This window comes from Tursiops truncatus, chromosome 3, assembly GCF_011762595.2.
Source record: "Tursiops truncatus isolate mTurTru1 chromosome 3, mTurTru1.mat.Y, whole genome shotgun sequence".
Classification (NCBI taxonomy): Eukaryota; Metazoa; Chordata; class Mammalia; order Artiodactyla; family Delphinidae; genus Tursiops; species Tursiops truncatus.
Genome location: NC_047036.1, coordinates 146,964,205 through 146,982,656, shown reverse-complemented (window position 1 = coordinate 146,982,656; position 18,452 = coordinate 146,964,205). Strand labels below are relative to the sequence as shown.

Genomic DNA, 18,452 nt, shown 5'->3' with positions numbered 1-18,452 from the left:
GAGATGGAATAAAGTTAGGAGGGAGGGAAGGAGGACTGAAGGAAAGATGCTGACACCTGAAAACTTGGAAGTGTTATTAGGCATTTTCTAAAGCCAGTCTTGGAGTGTGGGACACCCCGGCTGATGGTTTCTAAGCACACAGAGGAAAACTAGGCTCAAGTTCTCGGGAAGGATGACCGGGTAGGTGGCAGGAGAGGTCCTGGCCAGAGGGTGGGTGCCAGCTGGCGAGCTCTGTGGCACCTTGGGGCTCCCTGCAGAGATAGTACGGAACAGCTTTTCCTCTTCCTGAAGGAGCAGACGGCTGAGTTTCCCTCTGATCTGGGTCTTCCACGGGGATGACCGAGCACCTTTCTAGGGACCCATGTGCCCAGACCAGCCTGTCCCTGTGCAGGTACACAGTGTGCTGGCACCGGGGAAGGTCCCGTACCCTTCTGTGCTGGGCTTTGTCTCTAATGGGCCTTGGCAGCGTGGCAGTTGAAACGTCTTTTCTAAACACAACCCTGGAAGTAACAGAGCTGATGCAGTGGAGGAGGTGGTCTGTGCTTTGTGTCCCAGAGCAGTTTACAGAACAGTGTTCCGGGCCTAATCAGACACAGGAGGGCCTGCCCCATCTGCCAGCCCCTCTTGCCTGGGGATTCCAGGAGCTTGGCGTAGAGGGGAATGGCCCTGCTCACCTGCCCCTCTGTCAGAGGCTTTCTTCCCCGTGCCTCCCCCTCCGCTTCCTAAAGACCCCGGGGTGCTCAAAGGAGGCCCTGCAGATGTTCAGCCTCAAGAAAGCAAGGCTCCTGGCCAAGCTGAAGAGTCACTAATTTGGTCAATATGTGATATGGCCTGATGAAAACCTGGTATTTCCAGAAGCCTGTGTTTGCATTATTTGTTTCTGCCGCACCTGCTTCAGCAACTGCAGTGAAGTGTCCCGTGGCTTCTTGCTCAAGGTCATGTGTGTGAGGTTGTGCAGTGTGAAGCTCGGGAAGCTTTGGGATCTGATTCTTACCTTCAGTTCCAAAAAGCTGCCCTCTGGGGACGCAGGAGGGCATGGGGACGGCTGGGAGTGCAAACTGGTGCTTAAAGGCTTCTCTGATTGTGGTTCTGCTGCTGGTGATGGTGGTGATGATCGTAGTGGCAGTGGTAGTAATGGTGGGCATGGTGATGGCAGAGGCAGTAGTGATGGTGGTGATGATGGTGGCTATAGTAATGACGGTGGTGGTGATGATAGTGGTGGTGATGATGACACTGATGATGGTGGTGATGATACAGATGACGGCTGCTGTATTTTGAGCTCTTACTACAATGCTTAGAACAGCCATACTATTATTCCCAGTATACAGATGAGCAAACTGAGGCTCAGAGAGGTTGAATGACTTGTCCGAGTTGGTGGAAGTGGGATTTTATTCCAGGCAGCCTGGCTCTCGAGTCTAGAGCCAGCAGTCTTCACTGCTGTACTCTCCTGCCTCTCACAGTTAGTACCTCCTTATTAATATCCATTTCAAGACCTTTTGGAGCCACACAGCAGCCAGAGTGATACCTTCAAAGGGTTACTCTTTATATCACTGCAGCCCTTGTCCTTGCTGCTCCCCCTGCGTGGAATTCTCTGTGCCCAGATCTTTCTCTGGCCAGCCCCTTCACATCCCTCAGGGCTCAGCTTGAATGTCACCTCCCAAGGAGGGCCCTCTGCCCAAAGACCTAGGCAGACTCTCCGGCCACCCATCCACTGCACCAATCCAGGCCCATGTTCCTCCAGCCTATCCTATTACCTGATCTGAAAAATGATCTTGTCTTTTGGTTATATCTTTCCCGCTCAGCTGCGAGCCCCCAAGGCCAGGGAGCTTGCCTGTCTCCTTGTTTGGCCTTATTTCAGCACCTGGTACATCACTGGCCTCAACATGGGGCTGAGGCATGAATCAACGAATGAACAGGGGTGGGTGTGGGAGAGAAAGATAAGAAATAAAATTCTTCACGTCTTTACTAGTTTGGACTAACTAGAGAAAGTCAGGCTGGCTTAGGAAGATCTGAATGGCAGGGCTCTGTAAAAGGAGTGAGGTGTGTTGCTTTCCCGTGTGCAGAGTGGGGTACCCAGGTTGAATAGGGTGTTGCCTCTGGCCTTCCACAAATGTACTAAACAGATAAGAATGAACAAGCAGATAGGAATGATTTGTAGTGGACCTATCCGTTGTGAATGTGTTTTCAAGGTGTTAGAAAATTTATTCTCTGTAGTCATTTAAATACTTCCCTGCAATCTTGTTGACACTGTTCCTCCTCTGATAACTGACAGTAAAAACAGTGAATTTCATCAGAGCCTTCCTGCGCATTTCAAATGAGCAAATTCCAACCTAACAACTGTCCCACCCTGCCCCTGCCAAAGCCTTTCTAAGTGAGTGTGGGGAATTGAGGAATCCCTTGTCCCTGTCCACAACCTGGTGCTGGGGACAAGATGCTCAGAGACAGACTGGTACCAGGGAGATCTTCGGGCTGATTTACCATCTGCGGAGGTGTTAAAAGCTTTGGTGTTTTCCAAGGTCCGTGAAAGAGCCTTCACTTTTTAAAGATGTGGCATTTCTGTAAACACCTAAGAATAGAACATACGCTACTTGGCCTCGAGATTTTGCAAACACACACGTCCACCCTGAGACCTGTACGAGCATGTCCATAGCAGCTTTATTAATAGTTGCCCCAAATGGGAAACAACACGAATGGCCAGCAACAGCAGGAAGAAGAAACAAACCGTGACAGAGTCACGTGGTAGAACACCGCACGGGAATCAAGGGAAGCGTTTACCGACATATGCAACAGGGTAGGTGAACCTCCTAGTCTCAGCTCAACTTGTGTTGAGTGAAGAAAGCCAACCACAAAAGAATACGAACTCTGTGATTCTGTTCAGATGAAGTTAAAGAGAAGGTAAACCTAGTCTCTGGAGCTGAGTGGCTGTGGGGTGTGAGGTTGACTGCACGGGGAATGGGGACCTTCTCGAGGTGATGGAAATGGTCTGTGTCTTAAGCTGGGTGGTGGTTACACCAGGTGTGTACGTATGGAAAAAGTCCCTGAGCTTAATGATTTGTGAACTTTACTGTGTGTAAGTAATTCTTCAATAAAGTATATGTGTGTATACGCATGTATATGCTGTATATGTTATATTTTTTAAACCATATATGAAAACCTTTTAAAAAAGTAAATTAACAAACAAACCTCCTGAAACATTACTTCTGCTCCCGCTCTGGGCTAAGCTCTTCCCTGCGCGTGATCTCATTCCATCCTCATGCCTTCCCTGTGGGTCTGGCCTTATTGTCTCCACTTCAAAGGTGAGAAGCCTGTAGCTCAGAGAGGGAAGGGGACTTGCTTGGTGTCACACAGCTGGTGAGTGGCAGAGCTGGCTCACTTCCCACCACACACAGGACTTGCTGAGCTGCCTCTGGGTCTGCCTGACCAAGTTCACGTTCACGTTTCGCTCAGGGATGCCGCTGGCCTTCTCCGCCTGGGGGATCGCCTCCCCCAGCCTTGGCTGCCCCTCCTCACCCCCCAGCCCACAGTGGTTCTAATCCAGCTGTCTTGCCCCCCCTCAGCATCCCTTCGTCAGCAGCATCACCAGCAACAAGGCTCTGCGGGAACTGGTGGCCGAGGCCAAGGCTGAAGTGATGGAGGAGATTGAAGACGGCCGGGATGAGGGGGAAGAGGAGGACTCGGTGGATGCCACCTCTGTAAGGCCTGGAGGAAGCGGGGGTGGGGGGGCGTGCGGGAGGGATGGGATCCCCGCAGGCCTTGACTGGTGTGGGAGGGGCCTGGCGGTGCAGGAAGGGTTCCCTTCTGTTTATCCCCAGCTCAGAGGTCACAGGCCCCCACGCCACCAGTTACGTAAGACCGCACGTGGGCTGGGATGAGGCAGCAGGGCGTGTTGACCAAATCCTGTATGTTTTCAGGGAAGACCCGGAATCAGATTTTTTTTTTTTTTTTGCTGTACGGGGGCCTCTCACTGTGTTTCACAATAGCAACTCTTCACAGTATTTCACAATAGCAACATTTTCAGTACTTTCTACCCCTGAAAAGCTCTAAAAAACAAAAACAAAACAAAAAAAGTGGCTAATAGTCTGAATCTAGCCCCTGGATAGGTTTGGCTTGGCCTTTCTGTGATTTTTTTTTAACATTTGAGTTAGTTACCATCTAAAAATTGGGAGATGTCATGTACAAGTCCAGATTCGAGCTTGCCTTGAAAAATTGGAAGGTCTGGGCACAGGGGACCCATGTTCCCATGTTGTCACAACTGGCTGGAGCAGAGTAGCCACTGCCCCCTTTCGACAGGGCATGAGCTATCTAGCTGGCCACGGTTGCCTCCACTCCTAGGAGGAATACCTATTCCTCAAAGCAAGTAGTACAATAATTTTATTGTTAGTTAGGCAATAAGGAGTGGGGAGGACTGTGGCCTACGAGAGAGGGATACCTATCGTACTTCCCTGGCCCACTTCACCTTGTGGGTGTCTGACTTTCTGACCTCACTGCATCTCTGACTCTTGCCTCGGACACACAGTAGCATGGCCTTGACTATGTTTTTTTTTTTTCTCCCAGCCTCTGGGGAACCACACTCGGGAATCCTCTGAGGTCAGTCAGCTGAGCCTCGATGCTGACAAGCTTCTCAAAGAATCATCTTTCGCCCCACTGCCACCTAGCCAGCCTCAGGACATTGTGAATGGGCCCAACCAACCCTCTGGGGACACATCCCTCCAAGCCACCTGCCCCCCAGATGTGGCCCCTGGAAATGAGAACGGCCTAGCAGTGCCCGTGCCCCTCCGGAAGTCCCGACCGGTGTCCATGGATGCCAGGATTCAGGTATCCGAGGAGAAGCAAGCCACTGACCAGGGTGGGGACCTCAGTCCAGCAGCCAGCAGGTCCCAGAAAGCAAGCCAGAGCCGTCCCAACAGCAGCGCCCTGGAGACCTTGGGTGACGAGAAGCTGGCCAACGGCAGCCTGGAGCTCCCTGCCCAGGCGGCTCTAGGCCCTTCCAAGAGGGACTCAGACTGTGCCAGCGTCTCCACCTCCGAGAGCACGGACTATGGTGCCTCCCTCTCAGCCGACCTGTCCCTGAACAGAGAGACGGGCTCTCTGTCTATCAAGGTAACGCTGGCCCTTGTGCCTCAGGCTTGGAGCAGGAAGCACTGCAGAATGTGTTGCTGCCCAGTTTTGGTGTTTGAAGGCATATGGTGGCTGCCTTCCATTATAAGTAGTTCATGAGACTGCTCTTTCTTTAAAGAGCTCTCCGTCTGATTCATAGTTAAACCCCCAAATATCTGAGTTCGGTCTGGGATTTAGTCATGTCAGGCAATTAATTGGTTTGGGTTTTAATTTCAGTTTGGGTTTCCATTTAAATTGGGTTTGGTTAAAGGCCCTGCTAAAATGGGGGAGAGACAATTCTAGAAGCGAAAGTTCTCTGACTTGGAGGTCAGCCGTGTGGTCCAGCTGCCGACTGATTCAGTTAAAGGGAGTGGGCTCGAGGCTTCCTCCTGGCTCGTGGCTGTTCTGCAGGAGGTAGCATTGTGAATGACAGTAGCCACTGCACTTGAGAGCTCAGCACGGGGCCCGTACTGCAAAATGCTTAAAAGCAACCACAGATGAGGCGCCTTCAATCATCCCAAAGTACAGCCCAGCAAACAGAGGCTCAGGTGGGAGGTGGGGAGCTGGTCAGACTCCAGACTCTGAGCTCTGAATCCCACATGCCATTCTGCCCTCGCGGTGGGAGCTTTGGCCTGCTTGTCCTCAGGAAGGGCAGACCGCATCCCCTGCCCATCTCACAAATCGTGAGATATTTGTGAACTCGCCGTTGGTCACCTGGTTGGCCACACTGAGGACCTCATCCCCAACCAAGGCTGAATTTACAGAAGGTTCTGCATCTTTTTTGTTTTTTCCTTCTGTCACTTACTTGGTGAAAATGACACAGCAGAGACTCAGAAATATTGGCCAAATGAAAGAGAGCCAAAGGAGAGGCAGTCAGCCAGCACGATTAGCTTTGGGAACAGAAAGAAAGCACAGTTTTAACAGGTCGCCAGGACAAGCGGAGATGGCAGCAGCTTTGATGTATAATCATCTTCCTTAGGATAGGGGGTCTGTCCCTTCTCTTAAAAAGACACTAAGGGTTAAAAAGAAAACAGTAACTTTTTTTTTTTCTTTTAAATAAAGGTTGACCCACCCACAGCCGGGTCCCCACCTCTTCTCAAGGGTATTGAGAACATCCTTTGCTGGCGGGCTGGCAGTGAGTCAGGGAACGAGGCTGTTCTGATAAGAGTCCACGGCTGCGTCAGCACCCTTGGCTTGACGGGGAGCCTGTTACCCCCAGGCGGAGACCCTGTGACCAGGAGCAGCTCTAGTGTGAGGGCTGCACCCAGGCCTCCTTCCTCCCCCGCCATCTCCAGCCAGCCTGCATTTCTGGTTGCTAGCCTGACTCATCTTGAACTGAGTCCTGGGACACGTGAGCTGGATGCTGTAGGGCGATGAGCTGCAGGGTGACCTTTCAGGGCCCGTAGCATCCAGAGCTCCTGGGTGAGGGGCTATTGGAAGAGGTGGGAGCCTGCAGGGGAGGGGAACCCAGACCTCAGGGCCAAGGGCAGTCTGCTGGGCTCAACCGAGCGGGCACGGGGGTCAGCGCGGACTTTGAGGGCAGAGGCCTCCTGCTGGGCGCCACCCTGGCTCTCCCTTCACTCTCAGGCTGGCAGGCCCTCGGAAAGGCCGGCCTGGACTGCACCAGGAAGGGCCTCGGAAACCAGTGGAGAGGTCGGAGGGGAGAGGCCGTGATGACTTCCGTGCAGGCCCACGGGCCTCATCCGAATCAGGATGGAGAACTTTCAAAGGGTATTTAAATACCCTTAACTCCTCCTGGAGGAGTTCTGGCAGCACTGTGTAAGCAACCACACGTGAAAGGCATGATTATTCATAGGGAAAAGTAAAGATAAAGATTATGAGTAATCTCGTGGTGGCTCCAGATGGGCGTGGCCTCCTGTGGAATTCAGGTCAGGTCAGATTTGGCTGCCAAAGCAGTTATGAACTCTGGTTTTCCGGGCTCTTTGGATTTTGGCATTGAGGATAAGAGATCGTGGTCTGCAATAATAAGTATCAAAAATAAATACCAAGCGTTGAACCCTTGCCACGAGCCGGGTGGTGTTGTATGCCCCACCACCATCGCACCTTTGGAACCTCCTCTGACAGGTCGGGGAAGCTGAGACTCAGAGAGGCCAAGGGACTTGCCCAGGGTCACAGAGCCAGTAGGTGGTAGAGGGAAGATTGGAACCCAGCTCGCTCTTTCTGACGCCGCGTCTTGTGTGTGAGAGAGTGCTGGCAGCCAGCGAGCAGGGGATGGGCTGTGTCTGAAGGGCGAGATCAGGGAGAGGAAAGGGCCCAGCGTCAGACACTCAGGGCCCGCTCCCCCCATTGAAAAGCTTGAGGCAAGAGGGGGACAATGGACAGTCGCCTCCTACCTGGACGGGGCTGAGGCTCTGGGGCCAGGAGGGCTGTGGGCTGCACCCTCTGTGTCGCCCGTGGATTCGTAGCTGTGATGCTGAGCTTTGCCTGATGATCTGCCCCGGCCAGAACTCGAGGCTGCACAATAAGACCCTCAAGAGGACACGCAAGTTTGTGGTGGACGGCGTGGAGGTGAGCATCACCACCTCCAAGATCATCAGTGACGATGAGAAGAAGGACGAGGAGATGAGATTTCTCAGGTAAGCCCGGGAAGGGCCGCTGATGGTGGTGATAGGGTGGGGATGCGGTGAGAGGGATGGGCGTGGGTCCTCCTGGTGCAAGAGCTGTTTGTCTGTCTACAGCATCAAGTGTGGGATCAGGGACACAGAAGGAAGCTGGCTTTGCCTGAGATCCTGCATTCTCTAACCCACCCAACCCCCCATCCACCAATCCATCCACCCACCCATCCACCACCTACCCACCTACCCAGCCCTCCACCCTCCCTTCCAGCCAGCCAGCCATTCACCCATGTATCCATACCCCCCAGCAGGTTGGGGGACATGGTGGTGACCCAGGTAGTTGAGGCTGTTGCCTTTGTAAAACTTACACCTCATGGGCCAACAAACAGCACACAAGATAATTCCCACCTGTGGTACATGCTGTGAAGGGAATAATATGGGTGAAAGGATAGTGAGCCCTGGGCCGGGGTCGGGGACGCCGCTCTGTGGGAAATCCCCTGAGCAGAGCCAGGAGGTTGAGAGGAGCTGGCCACGAGCAGAGCCGGGGGATCACGGAGGGAACTGCAAGGCCAAGGCCTGAGGTTTGACTGCGTGGCTTGTTTAGGGACCTGAGAGGGCAGGGCTGGAGTGTGGAGTGTAAGGTGGGAGGGAAAGGATGGGGAGCCGTCCCGGAACCTGCAGGGCCAAGGTGATGTTGGCCCGTGGGCAGGGGTGGAAGAGTGTGGATTTCATCCCCAGTGTAGCTGGAGTGAAGCAGGTGGAGAGTGACCAGCGGTAACATCCCTTTTGAAAGCCAGCTCCACTGCCGTATGAGTCTGGGCGTAGAGGGGGCAGGACTGAGGCAGGGATCCAGGGGGACCCCGGCCAGGATGGTGGCCAGACAGAGGGAAGAAGTGGTTGGATGCAGCATGCATTTTGGAGGCAAAACCCATGAAACTGGAAGGGATTGGTGTGGGGAGGAGGGTGTGAGGCAAAGCTGTTTGCTAAGAACCATCTTTGCACTTTTAAGGCGCTCAGGTGCCCTGACAGCCCTCCTCAGGGAGACCCTATCTCGGCCGTTCTGTAAATTAGGAAACTGTTTCTTTTTTTTAAACCTTTTTTTTTTAAGGTAGAGTTTATTAATTAATTAATTTATTTTTGCTGTGTTGTGTTTTTGTTTCTGTGCGAGGGCTTTCTCTAGTTGCGGCGAGCGGGGGCCATTCTTCATCGCGGTGCATGGGCAGCTCACTATCGCGGCCTCTCTTGTTGCGGGGCACAGGCTCCAGACGCGCAGGCTCAGTAGTTGTGGCTCACGGGCCCAGCTGCTCTGCGGCATGTGGGATCCTCCCAGACCAGGGCTCGAACCCGTGTCCCCTGCATTAGCAGGCAGATTCTCAACCACTGCGCCACCAGGGAAGCCCTAGGAAACTGTTTCTTGGTGGGAACTTACCTGCCTCAGGTCATCCAGGTGAGAAGCTCTGTCTGTGTGAGGATTCTACCCGGCTTCCACTGGACCAGGAAGCTTGCTGGGGGCCTGCAAGGGGTGGGGGTGAGGGGCTTCACAGTTAGGGAGGGAGGCCTTGGACCCACGAATCTCCCTTGAGGCCAGGCCTTTGAAGGCTAAATTCATGATTGATTTGTAGGACATCTCTAACATATCAAACACATTCATATCTTTAAAAAGCACAGGGACTTCCCTGGTGGTCCAGTGTTTAAGACTCCACGCTCCCAATGCAGGGGGCCCGGGTTCAATCCCTGGTCGGGGAACTAGATCCCACATGCGTGCCGCAGCTAAGACCCAGTGCAGCCGAAAATAAATAAATAAATAAATAAAAAAGAAAAAAAAAAGAAACAAGGCCTGATTTTCCTAGAGGGGTGAGATAGGGAGGGCGGGAGAGAGACGCAAGAGGGAGGGGATATGGGGATACATGTATACGTATAGCTGATTCACTTTGTTATACAGCAGAAACTAACACACCATTGTAAAGCAATTATTCTCCAATAAAGATGTAAAAATAAATAAATAAATAAAATAAAAAGGAGAAAAAAAAACACAGACATCTCAAAGCCAAACATAAGCAGTTTTGGATGGCTGGGGGCATTTCTGCCCTCTAGGAGCCAGGGGGATAAGAGGCAGACTTTTCATTGGTGGAGTTTCCGCGTGGACGCATATGCGTGTACACACGCACACGCACGCACGCACTGGTGTCCTCATCTGTGTGTGCTGGAGAGGCGTGAGGCTGGGGGAGGGGTGGGTGTGGTTGCTCTTGGACAATGACACCACCTTCTGTTTTAATGGTCACCTGGGAGGTGACCTGTACTCCTCACTCTTCAGACCCCAAGGGCTCCGTTTCCTTTCCATCACCTCCCCTCTGGGCAGTTCAGGTTCCTGGGGTTGAAATTCCAGACCCAGCACACCCCGTCTAGAAGCGATGCCTCTGGCCCTGGCACTGGGCCTCCACCTTCCTCCCAAGCTGAGGAGTGGGTGCCACTTAGGTTTGAAAGGTGAGATTTAGCCGCGGTGGAGAAGAGGTGCTCACGGTGAAAGAACAAGGCTTTGCTTGTTTGCCTGCTGTGGTCTGAAGGTCCGCACGTCCTGTCAATGTGGCCAGGCCGCCAGGCTGCAAGCTGTGGCAGGCTCTGGCCCACGTCCCTGGTCGTACCTGGATCCTAGCGTTTCCGGAGGATCGGGTGACACGTAGGCTTTTGAATGGTGTCACCGAATGGTTGCTCTCACAGATTGAGGCTGCTAGGTCAGAGTTCCTTCTGGTTTTGCCTAAAATTGCTGGTTCTTTCCTTCTTAAGCCTGTGTCTGCCTGCCTTTCCCTTGTGAGAACTCAGGTTGGTCAAGGAGGAGATGTCAGAACCTGGCTGCTTACCTCCTTCTCTGTTCGTTTTTTGGTCAATTGTTCTCTGAGCCTTAGTCTCTCTTGTGTCAGGGTCTCCCTCTCTTCGTCAGCTCTCAGCAATCACCTCCTGTCTCCTCTCTTCCCAAACGCAGAGGCTCCCAAGGAAGCTTTCTTCTGTGCCTCTAGAAAGCATTTCTGGCTTTTCCCAGAGACTGGGCAGCCTTTACCTCTTCTTCTCGTTATCATTCGAGAAGTTACCACTTGGGGAGTGATTGCCATGTGCCAGACAGACACTACAGGTATCATCTCATGTAACCTTAAAGAACCTGAGAGGTGAAGATTATCTCCCCATTTTACAGATGCAGGAACAGAGCCTGCAAAGACTGAGCGACTGCCTAAGGGAAAGTGAGCTGAGCTAAGAGTCAAATAAGCCCCCCCGACCCCTGAGAGCGTGCAGGCCTCTCTTCCTGCAGCTGTTCCACTCAGAGCTGTGAGGAAAGCCCCACAGCGGGGGTGGCCATGGTACAGGCTGCAGACGCTGGACTGGAATAGGACACGGGCTGCCAGGGAACCGCCCCCCGTTCACAGTCAAGAGGCCCAAGTTCTTTCTGCATCATTTTAATTTCTTTTCTGATTCCATAAATGATACATATCAAGTTTTAATGGACTTGCCCAGAAAGAAACACAGTTGGTGGGGTTTATCCCACCAGTATTTTTTCTGTGTACACACATATACACAGTGACAATAGGTATGTTACCAAATGAAGGTATACTGTGTGGTTGGGGTCAAATTTTTATTGTATTTACATTCTGAATAGGTAATATCGTGGTTCAAAACTCGACAAGAAAAAGAGGGTAAACAGCGAAAAATTTCCCTCTCTCACTTTTCTGCCAGCCATCCAGCTCCCCTCCTTGTGTTAATATTTTACAGTGTAATCCTTCCAGAAACACTCAGTGTTTAAATAGGAAAGTAAACACACACATGCACATGTGCACACACATATAGGGTCCTTTTTGTTTTTCACCCAGATGGTAGGTAGCATAAGAGACCCACACTCTTCAACACCTTGCTTTTTTCATTCAGGGATCCATCCCTATCTGTTCATAAAGAATTGCTGCATTTTTCATAGATTGTTTTTTCCATGTAATTCAGTATCTCCGAGAACTTGATTTTTTTAAGGGTTGTATAAAATTACATCAGATGGACATATTTAATTAGACTATATTGATGGACATTTGTTTCTAATTTTGTACTATTATAAATAGCGTTGTTACGGATATCCTTATTCAATTTTGTTGTGCATCTATGAATATCTCTTTAGAATCAGTGTCCAGAAGTGGAAGCTACTATGTCAAAAGGCAGAGACTTATTGCATTGTCCTCCCCCTGTATTCTTGCCTATTTAATGAAGATGTTATTTCTTTTTAATTTGTATTTCATATCCACCTAGCTAATTTAAAGATTTTTGTCTTTTGTTTCATGTCTGTCCATGTTCTGTGCCGCTTTTTAAAATTAGAATATTCCTGTTTTTCTTATGGATTTGGAAGCACCCTTTATATATTAAAATTATTAATGTTCTGTCTGTCAATAAATGTCCAATAAAGTCTGAGTTCTAAGTTCGCGTCATGCCTCTACCCCAGTCTTGTGTGACGCCTCTCCACGTCCCAGCCTTCAGTGTCCCTAGCTATGAGTTACATGATCACTGAGGGCAGTTTCTGACTGAAATGTCCACATCCTTCCACCCTTCAGGCGCCAGGAACTCCGAGAACTTCGGCTGCTCCAGAAAGAAGAGCATCGGAACCAGACCCAGCTGAGCAGCAAGCATGAGCTGCAGCTGGAGCAGATGCACAAACGTTTTGAACAAGAAATCAATGTGAGCGTGAGAAAAGATGGGTCCCTATAGGGCTTCTTGCTTCCATGTTTTCTTTAAGCGGAAGTTGCAGAGTGAGGATGATTGGGCATGGAGAATAATTCACGACAATTGCCCAATTCCTCTGTTTCCTGATCTCATTAGGCGTTGACTTATAAACACAGCATTGCATGAAGGTCACGATGCTCCTCTGAGTCACGCAGGAGGATCTCTAGAGGGGCCATAACCTTTACTGAGCCCCATGCAACAACCCTGCGAGGTAGATGGTCTGGTCTTCCTTTTGCACATGAGCAAAAAGACTCAGAGAGGTTCAGTGACTTGTCCCAGGTCACACAGCAAAGAGGTGGTAGACCTGGGATTCAAACCCAGGTCTGAGCACGGGCCCTGGGCTTTCCCCATCTCCCTCCCAGGTATAAGGTGACTTTCCTGAATTTCCCTTTCTGCTCCTTCCAGGCCAAGAAGAAGTTCTTTGACACAGAGCTGGAGAACCTGGAGCGTCAGCAAAAGCAACAAGTGGAGAAGATGGAGCAAGACCATGCTGTGCGCCGCCGGGAGGAGGCCAAGCGGATCCGCCTGGAGCAGGAGAGGGACTACGCCAAGTTCCAGGAGCAGCTCAAGCTGATGAAGAAGGAGGTGAATACGTGTTGGGTGGAAGCAGGGGTGTCTAGGAGGATTAGGACCCTCCCAGTTGCAAGTAATCAAAACCCAACTCAACCTGGCCTCAGAAACAGAGGGAATTGGGGGGAGCTTGTATGCATGAAAAGCTCACATCCAGCTATGTCTGGGTCTACACCCTCCCGCTGTGGCAGTAGGAGCCCCTTCCCCGTCATTTGGGCTCTGCTTTCCTCTGTGTGGATTTGGTTTCAGGCAGGCCCTCGCCATGCGGCCTCAGGCAGCTTCCTGTACATCCCCCCAGCTTAGCAGCCCTCGCTGAAAGAGCAGGAGGAAGGAAGGGATGGCAGTTCAGGGAAACTTGAGATGCTGTCTCCAGAGGGGCCGTGGGTGCCGGATGGGTGCACACACGTCCTCCATGCCCTACTCTCCCTCCCCCCAGAACAGCAGCCCCCTAGTTTGGACCTATGTGCCTGTTCTCCCTCTTTTCCCATCCAGCTGGAAGGGGAAGTGGGAGGTGGCAAAGAGGTAGATGGTCCTGAGACAAGGGAAGGGTGGCGTATTTCTCAGCCTGCCCAGGGAAGGGCATCTGGGTCCCAGAGAGCAGCTCACACCTCCCCCTGTGGAGCCAGACACTGGGAAGCTGGGACAGACTTTCTTTCCTAAACTCTCAGGAGGAAGGAGGGGGACGAGGAGGGTAGAAGCCCTGGGGCAGGTATACCAATCAAGGCTGCTTCCCAATCTCCAGATGGGAGCAGCAGGTGAACAGCTTCCATGGTGCTCGGGGACCTCAGAACCCAGCTCCTAGACTTGACTGTGACGGACATGACACTTGGTGTATCCGAGGGCCTTCCGGTGGCTGCCTGTGGGAACCGGGGCCACGGGCTGGCTGAGCAGGGCCAGGGCTGGGATGAGACAACTTGTCTAGGGCACAGAATTTAAGGAGGTGCCAAAAAACTCCATAATCAACATAAATAATATTCTGATGCAGTGTTTTAAAATAAAAATTCATGTAAAATATTCATGATGAACAGAATATCAGCTATTTAAAACAGAGGCAGGGGACTTCCCTGGCGGTCCAGAGGTTAAGACTCCGTGCTTCCACTGCAGGGGGCGCGGGTTTGATCCCTGGTCGGGGAACTAAGATCGCACGTGCCGCGTGGCGTGGCCAAAAATAAATGAAATAGAATAAAATAAAATAGGCAGGATCCGACAGGGCTGGGGTTAGTGTGAGGCGATGAGGCTGAGCCCTGCAAGTATAGGACTTGACCCTGTCTGTATTTGAATTTTGTTCATAATTTTTTTTTGCATGAATTTTGAGTTTTTAAAATTGTATTTATCTTGATCACTGAGTTTTTTGGCATTCCCTTTTGTGCTTGAGGTGAGTGCCTTGGCTTACCCTGGTCCTGAACCTCCTGCTGAGAGATGGGCCAGTGGGCTGAGATGTGTGGAGGGGAGGAGGGAGAAGCTGATACTAAGCACATCCCCAGCTCCAATGCTGGGAGCACAGACTTGGTTCCAGGTCTTGGCTGTGTGGCTCAAAGCGAACTGCTGGGCTTTGGACAAGCTACAGGCAGACCTTGTTTTAACGCACTTCGCAGATACTGTGTTTTCTTATCTTTACAAATTGAAGGTTGGTGGCAACCCTGCGTTGAGCAAGTCTTTCTGCACCATTTTTCTAACAGCATTTGCTCCCTTCCTGTCTCTGTGCCACATTTTGGTAATGCTTGCATATTTCAAACTTTATCATTATGATTATATTTGTCATGGTGATATGTAATCAGTGGTCTTTGATGTTACTTTTGCAAAAAGATTACAACTCGCTCAGATGATGATGAGCATTTTTTTAGCAATAAAATATTTTTTAAGTTATATACAGTTGTTTTTTTTTAGACATAATGCTGATGCACACTTAACAGACTACAGTATAGTGCAAAGATAATTTTTTCTATGCACTGGGAAACCAAGATATTCACGTGACTTGCTTTATTGAGATGTTTGCCTTATTGTGGTGGTCGGGAACCGAGCCAGCAATATTTTTTGAGTTCTTGCCTGAGTTCTGGCTGCCTTCTGTCACAGTGAGAGTTATTCAGCTACTGTTCTGTTGAATATCTACATGTGTGGCACTGTAGGAGGTGCCAGGGATACTGTAATGAACAAAATAGATAGGGTCCCTACACTCAAGGAGTTGTTAATTGCCAGGGAAACCAGAAAAAAAAAAAAGCACAACATCAAATAAAAAAACACTTGCCCATTGCATAGATGCTGTGAGAGCAAATAGGTTGGTTAACTAGAGAAGTTACGGAGAGATCAGTATGTGACATTTAGGCTGAGACCAGAAGGATGTTTCTAGGAGGGTGGAACAGCATGTGCAAAGGCCCTGAGGTGTGGGAAAGAGCTTGGAAAGAACTGAAAAAATGATCAGTGTGGCAGGAGCTTAGGAAGTGATTGGGAGATTTGGACGAGATGAAATCAGACAGGTAGAGAGGGGCCAAATCACGGAGGGAGGTGAGTCAGAGGCAGGAGTTTGCTGTTTGATTTGGTGCTGTTTACCGTGCATTCCTCTCAGATATTTTGAGCATTAAATGAGAAGCACCCAGTGTCTGCCCCAGAGCAAGTACCCCGCGGATTCCAGTTTCCTCTTGGCGCCTCACCCCATCACGTACGCGCACCCTTTGTACGTGCGGGTGGGGGAAGGAGTTGTGGGGACTTTAAAAGTGGGAAAAAGAGGAGGTGCCTGGGACGGGGAGGTGTGAGGGGTCGCCACGGAGTTCCTCGCCCTTGGCCGGCACCGACCTTTAACAAAGGTGGACGTTCTTGTTGTTGGCAGCATTCTAGGAGGGTTTTCAAGCCTGTCAGTGAATTCTGAGGCAGTGCGTAGGATCTGGTACTTGGGCTTCTACTCAGATTCAGTTTTTAGGTTTTTCTTTTTCCCTGGGTGTTTTTCTTCAAAACGTTTTCATGGAAAGAAAAAGCTTGACCTCTTTGCCCTTTTGGCTTCTGCCGTTTGCTAAGACTGTGACCCTGTCACTGTCCTCCCATGAGGCATTCTTGCCGCCAGGACTCCGGCTCGCTGACTGAACAGAGCCGCTGGCTTTAACCTGCTTCACGGTGGAGCCAGGCGAAGTGTAGGCGGCTTGTGCTTGCTTCCGGTTCCCAGAGCTAGCTGCAGGGGTTTTGTTACTTAATTAATCAGTATATATTTTTAGAGCTCCTACTGTTTGTCACCCCTGTATTAGGCAGTGATGAGCAAATCACACACAGCCCCTGTCCTCAGATTTGCCATTGTTGTAAGAGGCTGTCAATAGGGAAAGAGTTGCATGTTACATGGTTATAAGAAGTTTGAGAACATACTACATTTTTATCAGAGGGAGTAAAGGGGGAAGGTGGCCTTTTCCACTTGTAAAGAGAGAAGCAAGTTCTTTTAGGATGGCATCACAGGGAAGTGGTTGTGTGGGCCTGGAGTCAGAGAAACCCGAGTTTGAATCCCGACTCTGAACGCGGGCAAGCTGCTGCAACTCACGGAGCCTCTGTCTCCTCTGTGAAAGCAGGTAATGACAGGATCACTCATGACGCTGTTCTGGATAGAGACTAAATGACAGAGCCAGGCGCCTGGCACCTGGCACTTACTGCATGCTGGCCCTTTCGGTTATTCTTACCATTATCATTATTATCAGTGTCCAAAGTAAGGTCTAGAGATTCTTGCTGGTGGGGGCCAGTGAAGGGCTTTGCTTCATGGTACCCCCCCCAGGTGTCCCACGATTCCACGTCCTGCCATTGCCTACTCCACAGTCTGAAGACCTTCGATCACAAAGGTCACCTGTGTGAGGGCTGCTGGCAAAGCCCAGCAGGGAGTCTTGGGTACGCCCTTGGATTGGTGGTTAGGATGCACCAGCAGGGGTGAAGGACAAAAGTGGGAATGAGTAGGACCCCCAGTTGAGCGGGCTCTGAACTATCCACAGATGCATTAGCCAGCCCAGTGCTGCATCAGAGAAATCCACACGTGGATGCTGGAGAAGAAGACCATACACAGACCCACGTGGACTTGACTTTAATTAGTTCAGAGCAAGGAAGGGTTCACCCTGTCCATCTCCCTATGATCCACTGAATGTGAGAAAGCCAGTCATGGTGTGATCTCAGGCATAGAAAACATACAAAAATAACAGAGGGTAAAACTTGAGATGCCTCATGGGACCTCTTTCATGGTTACAGCAATTGTTATGAAATATCATGCTAATGACCTTCCAGCATTTAGGAGGTATGCATATTAGGAAATATCATTATTCGTAAGCTAGTTGAATGGGGACGTGTTTATTCTTCGTTGTTGTTTCAAGTAATTAACTAAATCTAGTACTGTGTGTGTCTACATATAGAAATAGAATAAATGTATAATTGTGTTCTATGAGAATGGAATTGATGGTCTGGTCCTCAGTCCCCATACACACAGTACACTTAACATCCACGAGAAACTCAGTGGACAATTGTAACTTACTTCTTAGATCATCTAAATTTGAAAACAAATTCAATCAGTCTTGAAGGAAATCTTTCCAGAGCTCTTTGTTTTCCTGCCTTCCTAGGCAAAACTCATTAAACATAATTTAACTATTTCTTAAATAGTTTGGATCTCTGTAACATCAGAGAGTTATATTCCTGGAAGGACCCTAGAAGTTTTAGTTAAAAGCCAGATCATTTTTTTCTGATGAGAAAATGGGAAACAAGTCCAGGGACTGTTCCAAAGATGTGCAGTTGGACCAGAAAGCAGGATTTCTGACATGTAGTAGAAAGCCACTCAGCCAGAGTGGCGCTGGTCCATCCCTGTCCTCAGGGGTTGCTTATGAGCAGGTCCAGGTGTCCCTTTGCTAAGTAGCTCCATGGGACTCTACTCTGAATGTTCTTTTGCTTTCTCCCTCCGTTGTCAGTGGTATAAGACTGTTCAGTGCCGTTAGCAGAAACCTCCAAACCCTTTTCTAAACTGCTGTTTCTCATCTTCTGTCCTGGAAAACCACATCATCAAGCTTGAAAAGCACACTTCTAAGCTAGTGCATCCTTTCAGTTGTATGATGCCTTGAATGGGGCTGTCAGAGGCGTTTTGACGAACACCTGACTGGTGCTGAATTATGGTTATGTACCCTATTATCCAAGCGAGCCCTTGGACATGGAAGGTGATGTGGCACAAATGAGATTTTTGAGATATTTTATGAGGACTTCTAACACAGTGATTCTCAACCAGGGACTCTTTTGCTCACCAGGGGACATTTGGCAGTGTCTAGAAACATTTTTGTTGTCACAACGGGGGAGAGGGTGCTACGGCATCTAGTGGGTAGGGGCAGCGATGCTATTAACATCCTGCACGGTGCGTAGGACATCCCTCGCAACAAAGAATTATCTGCTTCCAAAGTCAGTAGGGCCAAGGTTGAGAAACCCTAATCCAAGGCCATTAAAGCTAAAGAACAAAGGGGCAGAATTCAG

At 50.2% G+C, this 18,452-nt stretch overlaps 1 protein-coding gene across 3 annotated transcripts in view; it reads left to right on the top strand.

The window, feature by feature from the left end:
* STK10 (serine/threonine kinase 10) overlaps window positions 1-18,452 on the top strand; it is a 119,640-nt gene that overhangs the window by 75,077 nt on the left and 26,111 nt on the right. For all 3 annotated transcript variants that reach the window (XM_033853562.2, XM_033853561.2, XM_033853563.2), the window contains exons 8-12: window positions 3,558-3,692; window positions 4,555-5,100; window positions 7,564-7,694; window positions 12,251-12,374; window positions 12,825-13,004. In XM_033853562.2, the coding sequence (XP_033709453.1) occupies window positions 3,558-3,692; window positions 4,555-5,100; window positions 7,564-7,694; window positions 12,251-12,374; window positions 12,825-13,004 (1,116 nt within the window). The remainder of the gene's footprint in view (window positions 1-3,557; window positions 3,693-4,554; window positions 5,101-7,563; window positions 7,695-12,250; window positions 12,375-12,824; window positions 13,005-18,452) is intronic.